Below are 20,031 nucleotides of genomic sequence, written 5' to 3' on the forward strand. Positions count from 1 at the left end.
TATGAAGTAATTTTATTCAACGTAATAAGTGTAATAGTAAATAAACGTGGCAAACATTTGTTTTGTTCTCTTTATTGAAAACCAATACAATAAACGTGACAAATAATATAAAAATGAACTTTACCATTTTACAAAACAATCCATAAAGCCACACAGGTGTAATATAAGCGTTATGACGAATGTCCGCGACAGTACTGTCAGTCGCAGGATATATTACGTCAGTGTCCGAAATTTTTCACTCATTTTCATTCACTTCTTCCCCATATAGTGAACTATTTAGCGTTCGCTATATAGGGAATAGTGAATGAGTGAACAAGTGAGCAAGTTCAGACGCAGCTTACAGTTTTTTCTAACCCCCGCTACTTAGGGCATGTGCAATTAATCGAAAATTATTCGTAATCGTCAATTTTGGACATCGCACCCCTTTCCTTTACAGTGGTTCAGCTGTGCTATTTCTTTACATTTATTCTCAGTTGAATTCACAGTTTAACAGCCAAGTTTTTTATTTTGCTATGTTGTTTTAAAAGTTAATGAGTAATCGTGTTAAATAATCGCAATATCAGCCAAAATAATCGTGGTTATGATTTTTGTCATAATCGAGCAGCCCTACCGCTACTACAGAGTTTTTGTAGATGTTACCATGGTAACATGAATTTGTTGTTTGCTGTTATTGCCGTAGCCTTTGCTACAATGTCAATTATCATTAAATTACTGCAGTGTAAAAGTCAGCCGAATAAAGTCATTTCAGAGTCAGGGCATTGACTTGATGTTTACTCTACATTATTTCAAAAGGCAGCAAACTGACACTTGTTTTTAGGTTTGGCAGGATTGTTAGATCCATTCCGAGCGATGGGAATCTATCAAACCTAGACAAGAAATCCCAGATTAAGAGCCGGGGGTTAATTAGCACTCCACAATAAAACACCAGTGACATATTTCAAAGGGTTGTAAGGGGGAATTTAACTGGATAACTGCCAGAACCAATAAAAGCTAGTGGAGCCGCACCATTCAGTGCAATTAAATTGGATTTCACAGATGCGCCATTATTTCCCTATCAATGTCACGCACGTGTGTGGAGCGCGCGGGCAAACGTGTCTGCGATCTTCCTGCTCCGGTGCTCAGCTGAGCAACGGCTCACGGGGGTAAAGTTGTTATTTTGTGTTAGTGGGGAAGTGAGTCATTCCGTGTACGAGGGCCAAACCTCTGACAGCGTCTATAATTAAGGATTTTTTTCTTTGAGCACAGATTTACAGACTGTGTTTAAGAGAAGAGGCCTAAAGTACAATGTGCAATTTTGCGTAAAAGTCATGCGTTTGACATTGTGCATTAGGATGATTAATGTCTCACTGAAATGGTTAGGACAAAATGCACCCAATATAAGAAGTCAGTATATAACACCCATTGGTATTTATACATTTATAGATATACTCATACCCAAAGGCTATGTATAGCCGCTGGGTGTAGTATGGGTATGCAAATGATTCTTGCTTGAGCTTTGCTTACAGTAAATGGTAATGGGGCTGCTGTCCATGGTGCTGAATTCACTGCTTTGTGAGATAACATTTAAGTATCAAGTATTTGTTTTATTTGATCAAGTTTGGTTAATGTTAAATGATAGATAAATACACTTGCACTTTAAAAGGTGGTTCGTTTTGCTTAAGCAGTATAGTGTGATGTAACACATTTGTTTTGGTGTCTTATTCAAACACAAGTGCCGTGGGTAATACCAGAAAGTAAATACAAAATAAGGTGTTGTTTTATGTTTGGTCAATTGATGCGACTTGTAACAGGTACATTTATTTTAAGAATAATGCTCTAAAAGTATCGTTTCTGTCATGTTGGCTGTTAGCATACCTCACACACTGTACAGTGTTTTCAATAGCGCATGCAAGTTCAATCCTATACATGCAGGAATGTGTACTGGATTCTTAGTGGAATCATTAAAACAAACCTAAAGGCTTCTAATGGGAAGATTTTAACCAAACAGAAAAACGATTTTAGAACGCATGGTTCCCAATAGAGCAAATGTAACTAAAACAGGTTAAATGTCCCTGTAAGACGTGAAAGTGAATTCAAAGCAAATCAACGTCGGTTTATAAACTTATGAAGTTTATTATGTATGTGAAGAACCTCAGATGATTCTGATATGATCTCATTTAGGACCTGTAGCATTGATTCTGTAATATAAAGAGGAATGTTAACTGTATTACAGTTGCACACATACATTTCTCGAGGATATTTTAGAGTATGACTGATGTATCAAGAGCACACCTTGCATATGCGTAAATGTTTCTTTGTCTTGTTAACATAAAGCAAGGCACATTTGCAAATAAGCCAAAAGGTTTTAATCACGTGCAAAACACAGCATGTGTTGTTATGTCAAGCATATCTCTGTGTAAAAACGACATTTCAGGTTCATGCACGGGTGAACCAAAAAGGATGTATCGCAAAACGCATGCCGCGTGGATATCATGCGTAAATCAAATATTCACAAAGAAAAGCGCGCATGCAATACCTCGCATCTGATTTCTCTGAGGACGCACAGAAGCTGGGCGCGCAACAGTTGGCGTGCGCGCCCGACGGGAACGCGCTTCGGAATTGAGAAGTCAGACAAGAGAAACTCTGCCTTTAGTCTCGGCGCACGGACTTCGCTTACCATCTCATGGAGTTCCCCTCAGGAAACAGGCGTTTAATATCAGTGCACTTTGAAGCTTTCAGAGATGGACGCGCTCTCCGGGCATTTGGAGACTCCAATAGGAACATCACTGTGGATGCGCACTGAAGTTAACGCAAACCTGGGGCGGCGAAAACTTACCTGTCGTCGTTATCACGAGCAGAAGAGCCCACGATGAGCTCAAACCTGTTGCTGGTTGTCCAAATGCGTTTGCTTTGAAAATGGTCACCTGCTTTTCAGGATTCAATTCTTCCAGCGCCAACATCACGACCGTCACCTCGGATGTGGCCGCGTTCCCCAGGTACACGATGGTTATCCTTGCCATCCTTATGATAACCCTGGTGGTCGTGGTGGTGGTCGGAAACGCGCTGGTTATCCTCGCCTTCGTCGTGGACAAGAGCCTCAGAAACCAGTGCAATTACTTCTTCCTCAATTTGGCTATATCAGACTTCCTCGTTGGTATGTATAAAGATTTTACATGCACTAAAAATGCTTGAAATGTGTTTTTTTTTTTCATTTTCATTGCAATCGTATAGTGGACATCAAGCACTGAATTACTTAAAACATTGAGTCTTTGTGCCATATTTAAAGCATAGTGTTTTACGTGCTGTATATTTGTTGGAACGTTAGATCAGGCACTCAAACGAGAATGTATGAAAAACTTTTATAGACCAGTCTTTGGCTGTTTATTTTTTTTTATCAGATTGAAATAGCTAGATCCGATCTGTGTCCAACATAAGTTCACATAATATTTACATAAATAAATGAATGACAGTAAATGAGATGGACACATAAAGAAACGTTTTTACAAAATGCAAACATGTAGAAATGCTATATTTATACCTGCAAGGCTGTTTGTAGATTTTGGAATGGATTCAAGAAGGTGACGCTTCTGTTAATGGATGCATCTCAAAATGGTCAAATGTCGTCCAGTCATCATCTGCCTGATTGATCAATTTATGACTGCTGTATGCAAGCCAACACGTACTGGCATATGTGAAGTGTAATCGTACATTTTCTAGTTGTAATGTGTCTTTAGTTCTCTGACACATTTGTAAAACAGGTTTTTTTTTTTAAATGAAGCTGGCATCAGACTGGAGAGGAGGGGTTAACATACGTTCTGCCCGAGCCATCAAACCGACGTCATTAGAGAAGGATAGCGTTTTAAAGGTCCAGTGTATGAAATTTAGCGTCATCTAGTGGCGAGGTTGCAAATTGCAACCAACGGCTCACTCCACCTCTCCCTTTCGAAGCACAACGGTGGCTGACACAGGACTAAGATGTCGTCACTTTTTTTTTGCTTCTTTGCTGAAAAAGATAACGTATTTACGAAACGCGCTCTGTAGAGCAGTTTGTCCATTCAGGGCTACTGTAGAAACAACATGGTGAATTCCATGTAAGAGACCCGCGGTGTATGTAGATAGAAATAGCTCATTTTAAGGTAACAAAAACATAACGCTTTATTATGTAAGGGCTTTATACACCTCTGAACACATAGTTATGTATATTATATGGCATTTCTGTCAATAGACCGTTAAGAGTGGAAGTACATTTTCAGAATTTGATTAAAGACAATTTTTTGGGTGAATGACTTGGATAAAGTGACAGGACAAGGTACATTTTTTTTCCATTTTCATTACACAAATTTGTTGCCAATTGTATTTTGTATATCTTCGTATTGCGTAACCCCCTAGATATCAATATTGACTGTTGGATACCCTCACTGGATAAAGAAAATCTAATAAAACCCAAAGATACCTAAATCCCAATGACTCAATCAGCCATGATTTTTGGCCTTTACATTAATGCTTTTGCCAGAAATAAAATAGACTGTGTAACTGTCATCCAAACTCGCCGCCAGGTAGAAAACCTAACAGTTACCGCTATGCTAACGCAACACTAGGACCCTTCGATTTCCCCTGCAATGTTCTGGTGCCATATATTATTGGCTTGGATTCAGAGTGCATTAAGAGATGAGATCCTATCTGCGGGTTCATTTCAAGATCCGCACTGACTCTTTCTATTCACCGAACCCTCTCTCTGCCTCCTCAAGTGTTTACTCGCGGCTCACAGGTATTAGCGCTCAGGCGATGTAGGGCTCGAAGCTCTCACAGTGCAGGTTCTTTGAAACAACTTAGGTGCATCTCCATGGCTCCCCTATGAAGGTAGGCGGTCCACCTCGCCACATGCCCACGTTGGTCAGATAATAAGGGTTTCGAATGCCAAGCAGCCCAGAAGCTGTAAATAACAGAGCGATGGCTCTTTGTTTGATTGGATTACAGACGAGACATCTCAGCGTCCGTGGGGAAAAAGCAGTGATGAAATTGCTAGGGTTTTCTTCTGTGAAAAGCTTTCTCCAAGACGTTGAACGCAGAGTCACCGTTCCCATTGCTACTCGATGGCTTTTTGATAATGCTTCTGGGTTTATTTGTCCCATTGTAAAGCGAATCCTTTGTGACGTGATCCACTGATCCACAGATTCAAGTAAAATGTGATGTGTCTCTTTCCAGGGGCCTTTTGCATTCCGGTCTATATCCCCTACGTCTTGACGGGCAGATGGATGTTGGGCCGAGGATTGTGCAAGCTGTGGTTGGTGATGGACTACTTGCTGTGCACAGCTTCCGTCTTCAATATCGTCTTAATCAGCTACGATCGCTTTCTGTCTGTTACACGAGCAGTAAGTAGACACCTCGCCGACGTGAAATCAAAACGGACCCTATTTACATTACGAACACACCTCTAGCGCATTATTCATCAGCACGTGTTAGGCCTCATCCACATGAAGCCAGAGCTTTCCCTGTCCGATCTTTTTTTTTCCTTTTCATGGCGTTGTCTCAAGAAATATCTGCGTACACATGAAACCGCTAAACCGCCTCAAAACAATGTAGTATACACGCCAAATCAGTAACCATTTCGCATAGTGTCAGCTACAAAAATTGCTGGGTTGTTTCAACCTGTGGTTGGGTGAAATATGGACAAATCCATCCACAAGATAGAAATGTCCACATTTTATCCAACCATGCATTTTTTTAGACTGTAGGCCATGTGGGCTATTGGACGTACACCCTATGTGCTTCACACCAGTGGTTCTCAAACTGGGTGGACCCCAAGATGGATCCAGGGTGGGCCACAGATTTTGTGGCATTTTATGATATATAAAAATTTATCACAAATCTTATGCAATCAAACATCAGAAAAATAAGCCCACCAACCAAAAGAATTGATGTTTCAGCATTGTATAACTGAATATGTTTTTGGTTTAATTAAAATCTTCAGTTTAAGATTATAAGTCTTTATTTGGGGGGGGGGCGCAAAACGATCCACCCTACAAGTATTTAAAAAGTATGTCTACATGTATGGTATATACTGTAGCACATAGGCTGTAATAAAGCCTCATAAAGATGAATGGTCTTCATAGGCATCAACTCAAACACCATTTTAAAAGCCATTCAAATTAAACAGCATACTTCTCTGTATTGACAAAATTTCAAAATATTCATAAACTCAATTTTTTACATGAAACTTGTAGCAGTGCATTCTGGGATTGTCAAAACAATGTATTTTTTGTGTGAATGTAGCCCTATAATACAGCCTAACGTAAGCAGTTTTGGAACAGAAACTGCCATTCTTATTACATATTCCATCATACTAGTGAACTGTCGAATCAGAGTGTTTTCTGCTGGAGTGCTGGCGTGTCGCTCTCCTGTCATGTAGTGGCTTTATTTAATTCAGGTTTACAACTGGCACACTGCTGTCAGCTATTCTGGACATGCAAGCAGCCGCCCGGTGCATCCATACGCTGTAATGACTCGCGGTGAGCCATCATAACAAGACTGCCCCCTCTCATGACCTTTATATCCTTTATATTTGTGTATGTTGCCTGATCTAAAACAGGAGCAACACAACAAACTGGCTACTGTAAAGAAACCAAACATACTTGACTTGGTGTTATGGTTTAGTGAAATAATAAATATTTAGCAGTATTTTACATCTTTTTAATGAAACATTTCAGTAAATGCTATTCCTTCAAATATTTCTGCTACTCTTTGTCGATGGTGTCAATTTTTGATGCCGCAAAAATCTGTTAAATTTAAATGTGTCCTAAGAGTTTTTTGGCCTACGGTGCATTGTTTTTCTGCTAAATGATATTATCATTGATATATTGCCTCCTACTTTTGGTTAGTAGCTTGAAAAGTAGCTAACCAAATAGCATCTTTACTGCAATTGATCAACTTGAATTCATAAATATGTTTGCGCATCTACAGTTTTAAAATAGCTTACCAGCGCTGGATCTTGAATGGATGTTAGCTCTGTAAACCGCTAAACACCAAGCCTATCTAGCAAAATAAAAAAAATCAATGTGGGCAGGAAGGAACTTCGATATATTTCTCATTGAATGTTCTCATTCATCTACGTTTCAAACCACGAAATGATGAGGAATTGGGGTTCTGAAGATCCTTAAATAACCTCTCCTTACATTCATGAAAAACCTTGAGCAAAATAAGCTTAGAAAACACGTCCCACTGTGAAAGGCGAATGCGCCGAACGAGACGCCGCCGATCCAAAGAAGCCCATTTCCCAACCTGTATTTCAAATGGCTTTTGACTTTCCAGAGCAGCGTTTGAGAGAATTATGAAACGCAAATATTGATTCCCCGCCGAGCAAATACAGTAGTTGTAAAAGGCTCTGAATTATTAGTAAACGTTACGGCGTAGATACACGCCACAATAACGCATTTACGTGAATTTACAAGACGTGTTGAAAGGTCTCATCATTTAGGAGCTCGTGTCTGAAATACGGGATAACTTTTAATACGCCCTTCATCGTTATCCAAACCCATTATGCAGTCATGACATCCCAGGAGCGCATTCGGCATCCTCATGCGTAATGCATTGCATGCGTTGAGAATACATTTCCTAAACAGCTCTTTTGATGTGCTCATTGTTTAAGATGATGTCGCCACTTCCTGTTTATAGCTTGTCTATGGGCATTATCTGTGATTGCTTCTAAAGGAAGCATCCACAAGTGCTTTACATGCTTTTCGCAGTTCATATGACATTTCGAGAAGACTTGTATTATCAAAGATGGCTGTTTATGTAGTGGTATTGTCACTTTGACATTTAAAATAGTCATCGAACAAATCATTTGGCTGTTTTCAGAATGGTACATTTTTTGGTACTGCTGTTTTCAACATAAGAACGAGTAATTCGTCCATAATTTACTTGTTATCTCTTTTGACAAATACTGTGTTTGCGTTGTGTTTGTGTCTTGCGGTGAAAAGTAACCTGTACGTATTGCGACGCTGTGATGTTTGTCTTCTGTCTAACGTTACTCACATGTCCCCCACTCCCCTATTATTTGCAGTAATTTCAGAGCGAAAGCAGCATTAGTTTATCACCAGACGACGGCACAGACGGCTCATGGCTTTTACGAATACAGTAGATGATCATTTTCTCTGCTTGTTGTCTTTCCATTTGTCATTTCTGAATGACAAAGTGTTACTGGCTGGACTCTGGAGAACGGTGTGGTGTGGTGAAGACAAGCTTATTGTCACATTCACCCTGCTGTGCAGGCACGCAGAAGATGCCCGTCTGTCTTACGCTGGTGCATGAAAGAGAGGAACGTATAGAGGGATGAAACGTCTAGTAAGGTGCTTCTGTTACAAATGAGTGGCATAGATATTTGTTGTTGCTTTTTTACGATAAAATGACATTTCAGAACGTCTATATTTGTTATGTTCCACTTTTGCTTTATTAATAGCATTACTAAAACTGCCATGGACTGATTTTCTTCAAAGTACATGTATGGTGGTTCAAAAACCTTAAACGCTTAGTACAAAAAAGTAAGAGTAAATTTAGTACAAATCTTTAGTAAAAAATCTTAGTGAAAAAATTTCGCCCGACCTTTTTATAGTTCTTGTGCAATTCTGTGGTGCTAATTATTGTGGTAATCTTTATTTACATATATTAGCAACATGTACAATATTTTAGTGTATACTTAGCTCAAGTAAATGTTGAGCTTATATCATTAATGGCGATATATCGGTATATTGCAAATAAACAAAAACTTTTATTTTAAAAATAATTTTACAATTGTCACTGTCAGAAAATTCTAGAAATGTCTGTAGCACAGGGAAGGTGGGATGAAGCGATGATGGGGGACTACATCTGAAACTTGATTAGTGAGGAGAATGACAAAAACGATCAAATGTACACTTCTGAAATTTTGGACGACTCATTTTTAGTAACCGTTATCTTAAATTGTTGTTTGAGCTTAGTGGTATGTCCGTACCTTGTCATTTCTGCGTGCGAGTAACCGGAATGTATAAATGTGTGAAAATAGTTGTACGTTTTTTGTGAGTACCGTCGACGGTAAATGATAATGTGGTTTTCGTATACAGCATGTTAAACTTCATAAAGAAACCGTAAATATGAAACTTTTTATTTGTGTAATCAAAGTCATCAAAGAAATGATGCAATAATCTCGCCGTTTATTGTGAATAAAAACATTATTTATTCAGTACGGGTGATAAAAAGAGAATAAAATAAGGGAAGGGTGGAGGGAAGAAATGGTGGTATTAAAGACAGCGCCACAGCAATCACACATCCTCTCCATTCACATCCGCCTTGGTGAAAAGAAACGATTGCGTCTGTGTTAAAGAATGAATAGAGGAGAATGAGATATCAATTTACTGTCTTTATTCTTGGACACTTGGCGTACTGACATGCAGGGGAATGTTGGAGTTTAGTTGTAGTGATTCTTTGTGTTAATCCCATAATGCACTGCTCGAAAAATCTATTTAAGATAGCGGAGGATTTAAAAGAAGTGTTGATCATAAATGTACTTAGAATTGATTCCATACTTGAAGAGTACTTCAAGGTTTAATAAGATGACAGTTTAACACAATATATGTGTATGTGTTCTTTTTGTTGTGGGAACATGAATGAATCAAGTAAATCCAACAAGATTTACGGTATACATGTCAGAACAACTTGATTGAATCACTTTTGGTTAACTTCTACCTAATAGCAACAAGCACTTTTTCTAAGCAATGTACAATGAGGTGAGGTCAAGCAAGAGCTGAGATCAGAAAAAAACTGATCATGGCATTAACTTACCAATATAATGCCTTCAGATCAAAGAAACAATTAAATCGTTTTTATTGCCAGAAACACGGTTGCGTGATGACGTCAGACTCGAAACGCCAAGGATTTAGTGAGAGCCACACAACAGAATACTGAACTTTAATACGTTTCATTCTTATTTCATCTTCGCTAAAACAGCATAAAATAACACTTTATTTCGACATTACACTCATTTTTAAGTCAAATGCAAAGCATGCTGGGAACTGGCAGTTGTGTCAACATTTTTAAATAAATCGTGTTGAATCAACTTGTTTAAATTAAGTACATTTTTTGAGCGTTTTAGCTACTTGATTGAAACGTGTTCTTTGAAAATGAAAACATTGGGTTAAGCCAAAAAGTTGCCATTTCAAGTCAGTTGAAGTGTGAATTCTCATAAATGGCATTCAATCAAAATGAATTGTTTAAAGGGGTCATATGACAGGGTTAAAACGAATATTATCGTTTGTTTTAGATGTAATGCAATGTGTATACGCGATTCAAGGTTCAAAAACGCTGTATTTTCCACACACCGTGCATGTTTGTATCTCCTCTTTGCCCCGCCTCTCTGAAACGCGCTGATTTTTTACGAAGCTCATCGCTCTGAAAAGCGAGGTGTGCTATGATTGGCCAGTTAACCAGTGCGTAGTGATTGGTCGAATACTGCAAGCGTGTGAGGGAAATGTAACGCCTCTTACCATATTTGGAACATCAGGTTCCAACGCGATTGTACTGACAGGTACGCCCACCTTACTTGCGTATACATTTGGGCGGTCTTAGTCAACTCATACCACCAACTGACGTGGATTTGTGGGGGTGTGGCTACACGAGGTGTTTCAGGCAGGTCTGGGTGAGCATTCGCTTTTAGATAGAAGGCATCTTTTGTTCCCGCACTTTAATTTTTGCAATTCTACGTGTCTAATACATGCATGGGCAACTTATAACACACCAAAGACACAGAAAAACACGTATTCGCGTCATATGACCCCTTTTAGTAAAGTGAACAGCCTCAAAAAATCATTTTTTTGTGTATCCATGTAGGTAGTATTTTGGTAGGACCCACACTGTACAAAAATTCAACATAAAAACTTTAGTTTACAAACTGCCTTTAATTTTCTGGTTAAATCAAATTGGCTTTAAAAGTTACTTGGATTTATATCGTATTAAACTCACTTTTCAAATGAAGTTGAAACCGGTTAAACTCAGTTTAATATCATTTAAATTCAGTTAACTTGTAAAGCCATTTTGATTTAACTTAAAAATCGATGGCAGCCTTTGACCTTAAGTTAAAATAGCGCATTAAAATAGTTTTAAAGCGCAAAGGATTTAAACGTTACTATTGCGTGGCTTCAGCGTTGTGTGATTATTAACCAATTTAACTTGGGAAGAAATTGTATTAATTGCATGAAGTGAATTGTACACTTGCCCTGATCTTGCTTGCCCCTGTAAATTGTAATTTCACATCATTACGTTTAGCTATATTAATCAATCCAATCTTTTGGGTCCAAATGATCAAATAAACGTCATAACCGATCAGTTCTGCGGTACAGGTTTGGGATGGACTTGATTCTTGGCTCTTTGTGCCTGCTAGTGTAGGCTGTGAATTGAATAAATCATGAAGTAGTGAAGGCAGTCACACCGTGCATAGACTTCACTGAGTGTGAGAGCCGGATGAGACCGCTCTTATTTATGATTCCAGCTATTTCATATGCCTCCCTCAATTGACTTTAATCTATTGCCTCTTATATGCTTTGTTCACTAGGTGAGGTATAGAGCCCAGCAGGGTGTCACGCGTCTGGCAGTGCTCAAGATGTTGACAGTCTGGATCTTGGCGTTCCTCCTCTACGGTCCCGCCATCATCTTTTGGGAGCTGCTGGTCGGCAAGAGCATTGTTCCAGAGGACGAGTGTTTCGCCGAGTTCTACTGCACCTGGTACTTCCTACTGTCGGCTTCCACCTTCGAGTTCTTCTCCCCCTTCATCTCAGTGACCTTCTTCAACTTCAGCATCTATCTCAACATCCAGCGGAGGAACCGCAACAGGATGACGCACGTGGAGGCCGAAAGAGAGGACGGATGGCGGGTCGTGGACGGCCAGAATTCGTCTGTTTTCTTCGTCAAAACACGCAAGGTGTCCTCCAGCGGGCCGGCGGGCATTTCGGCCGTCATCGAAGACGACGAGGAAGTGTCGCCTTCGTCCAGCGGAGACCCAAGCAGCACTCACTCCGTGTCCCTGACGATGAGGGTGACCAATAAAAAGCGAGGACTGTTTAGAGGTTGGGTAAGGACGAGGATAGTACGAGCGCAGGATGCTTCGAACGCTTGCGGCCCCTGCAGGAGCGGAGGCCACGCACGACTCTCCCGTGACAAGAAGATCGCCAAGTCTCTGGCAATCATAGTGTGTGTTTTTGGGGTTTGCTGGGCACCGTATACTCTCTTGGTGATCATACGGGCTGCTTGTAAGGGCACGTGTGTGGAACATCACTGGTACGAAGTCACTTTCTGGCTGCTTTGGCTTAATTCAGCCATAAACCCTTTCCTCTACCCCCTTTGCCACAGCAGTTTTCGCCGGGCCTTTGCCAAGATTTTGTGCCCCAAGCGGCAGTCTGTTCGACCGCATGAGGAAAGCCCTTCCTGCCAATGATAATCTGAAAGCAACAGATGGGATTTCACATTTTCACAGTGAAGGCTGAATTAAAAAGCACAACAGCAAGATTGCGAAACATTTACGCCCAAGGCACTGAAAACTAACGTCTAAATGGAGGAGCGTGTTTTTTTTTTATGTTCAACAAAACGAGTAACAAAAAACGTTTGACGTTGACCTTTATTGATGGTTTTGCAACCAAGCTGTTACAATTAGCTCTAGAAGTAACATAGAAATGGAGTTGTTTCACTCGCTAGCACGTAAATTGCATGTTGTGGGGCATCCGCGAAACGTGAAGTGATGCAGCTTGTGTACAGAACTTATACACTTGACAGTTCTGCCCACATTTATCGACTATTGTTTATTCCACCTCATTGACTCACACGGTTCAGCGGAGAAGAGATGATCTATCTGAGACATCATTACGACTCAAAAGAGAAAAGGCCACAATTGTTCTTTCACTGCAGCTTCACAAACAGACACTGAGGAGAACTCATTTTCTGCTATGGACAGACCAAACCAAATAGTTTTTGAATGTAAGTTTTGTGGAATGTGAATGATGTTATTGATATATTACAATAATCCAAGGAATTTGTTTGTTCACCCAAAAATGTAAATGGTCACTAAATGGTCAGTTTTATTGTTGTTTCATTAATATTTTGAATGAGCTTTTTTTACATTTTTTGTTTTTGTTAATGTAGCTATGTTGTTAAGTGCTTTTGTCGTTTTATTATTTATTTGTTCATTTTTCATGTTGCTATTTAAGATTCATTTATTTTTATTTCAGGGCCTCAAACGTATTTCGGCTTGTTCCTGAGGCCAACATTTTACTATATTTCAGCAAACAGAAATGTTGTAATGGTTTTCATTTGAGTAAACTATAATAACCTTGCTTTACATTCAATGTAAATGTGGTGCCTCACAGGTTAGCACAATGAATTTTGATGTAATTGACTGATGTGACGCAACTTAATAGGCCACATTTGAATTGAAAGAAAGTGCAAAGGAGAGACCATTGTAGATGGTCCATGTAGAACCATTTTGAGCACAGAAAGTTATCACAATTTTCAGAAGACTTGAAATATATAGCACACAAGTTGTATTAACTACTTTTATGGTGCTTTCTGTACCTTTTGGAGCTCCATTATGAAAAGAACACTCAGAACCTTCTGCAATACATGTGCTTCTGTGTGATACGGAGGAATGAAAGTCATACAGGTTTGGATCGGCATTGAGAGTGAATGATGACAAAACCTTTCATTTTGGGTGAACTGTTTCTTGTTTACATTCTTATAGATATGGATACGAAGTTGTAGCAGCCAAAAAGGATAGAATCAATGGCAGACATACATACATCAGTCTTTACATGTATTGTTAAGAATGTTAAGAAAAATTGTTTACAATAATTCCCAGTGTTGTTTTTAAGGTTTGAATCCTTGTAAAGGAGATCAACACAGAAATACAGCCTGTGTGAAATGTTTATATCGGTCATACTGTGTGCATCAGAAGTTGTGAAGAAACGTCATAATTCAAGTGGTTTATGGATTTAAAAAGTTAAGCCAACTGAGACCAATTTCATATTCAGAGCTACGATTCAGTGCCTCCCAAGTTCTTTAAAATGAACTACACTGAATTTATATTTCGGAGGGCAACACAGTAAAATCCTTACCAAGCGTTTGACAAGGTCCAAAGGCGAAACCACACAGCTTTATTATCCCCGGAGAAAAGCTGGAAACTCCATGTTCTTTCATTTGATATTCAAAATATATCTGCGCATAATGATACCCTAAATTAAAATGCCCGAGAACACTCGGCAATCAGAGTAATATTTCGCATGTGACTCTGAAAATCAGGTCTTATCCCTGGAGCGGTCGTTACGCCTCTGGTCGTCTCTTTGCTTCGGTGAATTAGTAAATGGCTTTTTTTCCAGATGGCTTTGAGAGCTCTCGATTTATCGGTGCTGTTTGGAGCTCAAGTTAATTAAGCCACGATGACAAGCATCCTCATCGGATCCTTGAATTTGAAAATCTAGAATCTCTCGACCAGGTGATGCCGTGGCAATATATGGCGTCTATGGAAAGCCAACGAGCGGATGAGATATGTTGATTTGCACGATCAGCATTTAGAGAGCAGCGTTTGAAGTCACTTCTTGAAATCTGCTGCTCGGCACTTCTGGAAAAGACGCGCTTTAATGTCTCTCGCGTTTCCCGATAATGAGATTCGAAGGTTGTGTAATGAACGTAATAGCAAAAACATCAGCGTGACGGTTGGAGGGGGGTTGTTGGTTTAAGGATACAAGCGCTGTGTAGGTACAGTTACAAAAACTGCTGAGGAGAGGTCGTACTACCACCGAATCAAATCAACGGGAACATTTCATCGGAGCTTCCCAGCTGCCTGCGGATTAAGTTCTGCTACACGGATGTGTGGATTTCAGAACATGACGATGGGAAATGAACCTGGGGTTAAAGTCCTTTGAAGATGTTGCGCAGAAATGCAGAGGGACAGAGTCTGACCGATTCAGGCTGCAAGCAAAAACCAAGCTTATAGGTTTAACGTTTGGGACAGTTTTACGTTTTAATTGCTGCTTATATCCTCTTAATGTCTTCAAGCTCTTGTAAGGTTGCAAGAATGTTTTACAACTACTCCATGAAGAACGTAAATTATTCCCTAGCATAAAATGGACTCGTTTCTAGTTTGTGGGGAATTAAACCATACTGATGGGCAGTGTTGGGTAAGCTACTCTAGTAACTAGTAATTAATTACTTTTTCAATTACATATTCAATAGTGTGATTAGATTACTGTACAAATTACTCTCTCCAAAAAATATTTAGTTAATTATTAATAATTACGTTCTATATCCGCCTTGATTAGTTAAGTGATTCAAGGACAGACATGAAACGGCTCTTTTAATTCATTCAAATAAATAATATTAAACTACATAAAGTACTCTTATTAACTGACCAAAGTATTACAAATGTGAGAATTATACATAAAAGCACGGATTTTAAAGTTAGACTTTGAATTTTGATGTCAATTCCACTATTGCACACATAGTATATTACACAGAGTATTTCGTTTAATTACATCAGAAGTAACTAATTAAATTACAGAAAAAATAAGAGTAATCCCTTACTTCACTTTTTAAAGGGAAAAGTAATTAAATTACAGTAACTAATTACTTAGTAACTACTTACACCCAACACTGCTGATGGGGCTGTGGCGGTCAATATGACAATAAAATGTTGAAAAACACTTGACTATATAGCCGAACAGGAATCTGAAACAAAAGGTATGTGTAATAAAAAAAACAACGTACAAACTGTTAGAACTTGAATTCACATCCTGAGATTGAGCTTCCTGCTGCCCGAACTCTCACAAGGATGTCCCCAGCCTTACCCAATCCCAAAGATTCTAGAACATAATTACCGGCCGCACCTGCGCCTCCGGAATTATGACCCAGATTTGGCAAGACCTTTGCTGTAAATGTCACAGACGTTCGCCCCATTGTTTGCTTTCCTGCACAGCGGGCGTCACGACAGTCATTAAGAGTAATAGACAGCGGCAGAAAGTCGGAGGCATGATAGGGCAGTAAAGGACACAGTTTGTGCCAATTTAAAATTCCACCGAGCGCGTTGAACCCCACGGGAGGGAAGATGCCCACCATGGCAACATGCCATGTTTAATACCACCATGTCTTATTTATGCCTATACATAAATACATCGTATTTCCATGCTGCATTTGACATCCTTGGATGGTTTGTGTATTGACATTAGCAGACACCCGTGCATTCGTTTGACGCCACCTCGATTTGGCCGTTTCGCGCCGCGTTTGCTATCTTTCCTTGAAGTTCAAGTTTAATTATATTCACGGTGGGCTATTGATTTTTGCAAGTCCACATTTTTCAATTTTGTACCCCGTCAAACTCATCCCAGCAGGGTGGTTTGCGTCGATACGTGGCGATGTTGTCTATAGAGATGGCTGTACGCTACATAATTATTCCCGCTGCAACTACAACACGGTGGTGTTTTTAATACCCAATGCCAGAAAGCTGGAGGCTTAAGCCTTGCAAGAAATGAACTGTCACTATTGTCACTGTGTGAGAGGGTTAGTTTGTACAGAACTGACAATACTGTGGTCAAATTTATTCTAGCTAATGGTGTTGTTACATATTTATATATATGCAACGCTTTTGCGACGCCAGAGTCCGCAGACTAATCTACGGTCGTATAACACCATCGAGTTGTTTTGGCTTAACGAAGTGCTCAGCAATGTAAAGAGGATCTCTCATATCGCTTATATATTACTTTCTTCTTTTTTATCTAAAAAACACCCATATTTGCAGGCCAAAATCCTCCTTTTCCCATACTGTGTTTCCACGACCGGAAATTATTCTGCCGACTCTGGCCGCGTCCCAAAAGCTCACCGGCACCATCTTGTGCAACTAGCGAATTCAAAGAACTTGCAGTGTAAAGATCATTATGTAATGTCATTTTTGGGTGAATTGTAATATATATATACAGGAGATTCTAATATAAGCCTAATATAAATAGTTACATACTGCAGAAAATGTATGGGTTTGTTTATGAATGATTTGAAGTTTTTCAAGCTCCCAATCATCTAAACGCCCAACACACCTTCCCACTCTGTTGAAACAATAAGAAAAGGCAATAAAGAAATAGACCTTTAGACAGATGGGCAGTTCATTTACATTTACATTTTAGTCATTTAGCAGAAGCTTTTATCCAAAGCGACTTACAGATGAGGGAAACAATGGAAGCAATTGAAACAACATAAGGACAACAAAAAGCATAAGTGCAAAAAGAAAATTGGTCTCATATAGCCTATCACAGTATACAGAGTTTGATTTCTGTTACCACATTTCATCCACAACTCTTTTGTTTTACATCACTAAGTTCGTGTCTAATGTACTTTGTGATCACAAAGCTCTCTGGTTGCACTTTGAATCTATTCTAGCTTCTTTACCATCTTTTTCTAGGAAATTGATAGTGCAGTACCACACATCCACTCTCATTTTGCAAATTGCTTCATAAAGTTCTCTTTTTGAGTGGTTTGGAATAAAACGCTTCTGCTAAGTGACTAAATGTAATGCAAAAGGTTTCATTTCTGTGAAAGTCCAATATTAGGCCATTACGGTTGATTGTCAAAAGCACTGAAACGCAGCTAAACTGGGGCACAATTTGTAGACACCATCACCCATGAATATTGGTTGAACTGATGGCACAACTTGTTTGCAACCGTTCAAACAAGCTCATTTAATAAAAAATGTTTTACACCAAAAATGATGTGCAAGGAAAATGTCTGCAATTCAGAAACTCAATACTTTACAAACTACTTGCAAACTGCATTGATTCCACTGCTGCAATAGTCTGGCAATCTGCAAACCGGTTGTAACAGAAATCAAACTTCATTTACATCATCATTAAGATTTGACTTGGCCTGATGTCAACTCTGTAACCTGCACCACCAAAGACATGCTCACAAAGTTAAAACTCCTGACAAGACGACACCACTTAGTCTTTACAAGGGCAAGGTCGACTCGACTACGCAATAAAGCAGAAATCGGTTAAGTGTTTTCAAAAACAAAAGAGAAATGCAAGATATTATTTGAAACCAGGCCATGGGGATTCGTTTAAGAGTTCTTACCATGGCCCGAGATCCAAGGACATGCCTCTCCTCGATGAGATTTTAGGTTAAAAGGGTTGGGATACTGGTGTGTTGTGTCCTCGGAGAACTCGCACACCGGCATTACTGTCTAAAGTGACAGTGGCATGATTTCGCCCCGCGCTCTCGACTCGGTCGCACTCGGTTATTTTTAGCACCTTGCTGCTGTACAGAATTTTAAAATGTGTTTTTTTTTGCCTGTGCGGTGTACAAATGGTTGAATAGCCTACCCAAGCCATTTTGATCCAAGGTCTTGTACCAATTTCAGCCTCTCTTATCCGGAATGATCTCCATTACTATTTCAGGTTCACGTATAGATTTGGAAAAACGCAGAATAATTTTTCCGCATTAAGCCACATAAGGGATGGAATCTATCTCTGAAATTGGACCTTTGGGATGTAAATGGGATCTGAGAGAGGCAGAAAATAGCTTTTCTGAGGAAGAAAAGCCAAAAGCAAGAAAAAGGAAAGTGTGAAAAAGCCTCTTACGTAACGTGTATTGGGAAAATACGCTATTATCAGTAACTCGTCAATAACGCTGAAGGTTAAAAGTGGTTTAAGTACAAAAAATTACAGAAATAATAGAACTGTAAAAGGGTGTAAGTTGTCTCGTTTTGTTGGTAAACAGCAGGTGAAAGACCTCATTCTCACTCGCAGTGGGTTTCCAATCATCTGGTCTGTAGGCGTTCAAACAGGACATTTGTAAGAATGTGACAAAAAGAAACACAATGGATTTTAGTGCAATTCGTTGAGGGACGCGGGCAGTCAACAACTAGGTTGTGATGTTCCTTCGCCTCAGTTAGCATTAACAAGCAATTGGCTGGCGGACGTGCACTCAAAGCCAAAACAGGAGAATGCGGTACTATGGAAACTGTAACTCAATGAAAATACGGCACAAAGTACGGCCTGGGTTATCGTAAAAGCTGTTTTTGTAAGATGTGTTACGTTTGGACATCGTATTAATATAAGTAAAAAGTATACAATCGTGGTCATTCACGATATTATCGTCATATATTTAAATACGCGAAAAACGCCCTGTGAATATCCTTTTTAGCTTTGTAGTACAGCAATGTGGTAACATTACCAGACCCCTTATGCAGTCATTTGCAGGATGTGTACAAATACGCAACCCTGCAACACAACATTTGCGAACATCGTCTGATACAGTTAACATCATTCCTTTGACCGAGACTGCTGCAAGCTCCCCCATCGATTTGTTTAGTGAAAAGAGCCAGAGTCGCCTGGTGCACAGCCAGCAAGGAGTATTTGACACGCTCTAGCTACCCGCGCACAGAGCGTGGGCATCCAGATAGTGGGTGCGTGGGAGACGCATGCGATCGGGGGTGGGAAGACAGCACGAGAGAGAGACCCCCTTCCTCCCCGCAGGCACAACAGAAAGGGCTGAACCCCGAGGCTCTTACCGCAGGCGGCTGCACAAAGCACAAACGGCTTAAGAGACACACTGCCAGTATATAATTTGGTGGCCACGTGGGTGGTCTGGCACAAAGGCGCTACACTACAAGGCTTCTCCTATGAAGCGAGAGAGACTAGACGAACACCGTGTATACATCGGAGGCGACAAAATTGTGTCGCATCCAGTGTGTACAAGTTTTAAATTATAATGGGTCCTTTTGTTGCGTCGCGCCCGGTTGTAGATTCGGTTTTAAGGCCGGCGTGTGAAGAACATATTACAGCTTTAAACACAGAGGTCACATAGCGTAAAGCAGGCAGAAGTGCTTTCTGAACAGGCACAGGGTGTGGAAGTGTGAGCTTGATAGTGTGCTGCACTCTTGTGGTGAAATGAGCTTACTGAAGTGTCTTTAATATTAACGCGTGGAGACCATATCAATTTAGGGATGCCTTTTCTGCAAAGATATTTAAGCAGATAAAAACTTGAGTCAAAAACATCACA

The 20,031-nt window shown here is 39.8% G+C and overlaps 1 protein-coding gene across 1 annotated transcript; it reads left to right on the forward strand.

The window, feature by feature from the left end:
• The first annotated feature begins 2,541 nt into the window (after positions 1-2,541).
• On the forward strand, positions 2,542-15,433 carry LOC130548617 (histamine H3 receptor). Its single transcript, XM_057325486.1, has 3 exons — positions 2,542-3,133; positions 5,185-5,351; positions 11,558-15,433. Exons 1-3 carry the CDS (start codon positions 2,896-2,898, stop codon positions 12,434-12,436), a joined length of 1,284 nt encoding a protein of 427 aa, XP_057181469.1. The 5' UTR covers positions 2,542-2,895; the 3' UTR covers positions 12,437-15,433.
• The last annotated feature ends 4,598 nt before the right edge of the window (positions 15,434-20,031 follow it).

This window comes from Triplophysa rosa, linkage group LG25, assembly GCF_024868665.1.
Source record: "Triplophysa rosa linkage group LG25, Trosa_1v2, whole genome shotgun sequence".
Lineage (NCBI taxonomy): Eukaryota > Metazoa > Chordata > Actinopteri > Cypriniformes > Nemacheilidae > Triplophysa > Triplophysa rosa.

Excerpts from the sequence above, each read along its gene's own strand:
- LOC130548617 (XM_057325486.1), top strand. The coding sequence starts at position 2,896 with ATGGTCACCTGCTTTTCAGGATTCAATTCTTCCAGCGCCAACATCACG. Across the intron at positions 3,134-5,184 it reads TATATCAGACTTCCTCGTTG|GGGCCTTTTGCATTCCGGTC; the intron begins GTATGTATAAAG and ends GTCTCTTTCCAG. Across the intron at positions 5,352-11,557 it reads TTCTGTCTGTTACACGAGCA|GTGAGGTATAGAGCCCAGCA; the intron begins GTAAGTAGACAC and ends TTTGTTCACTAG.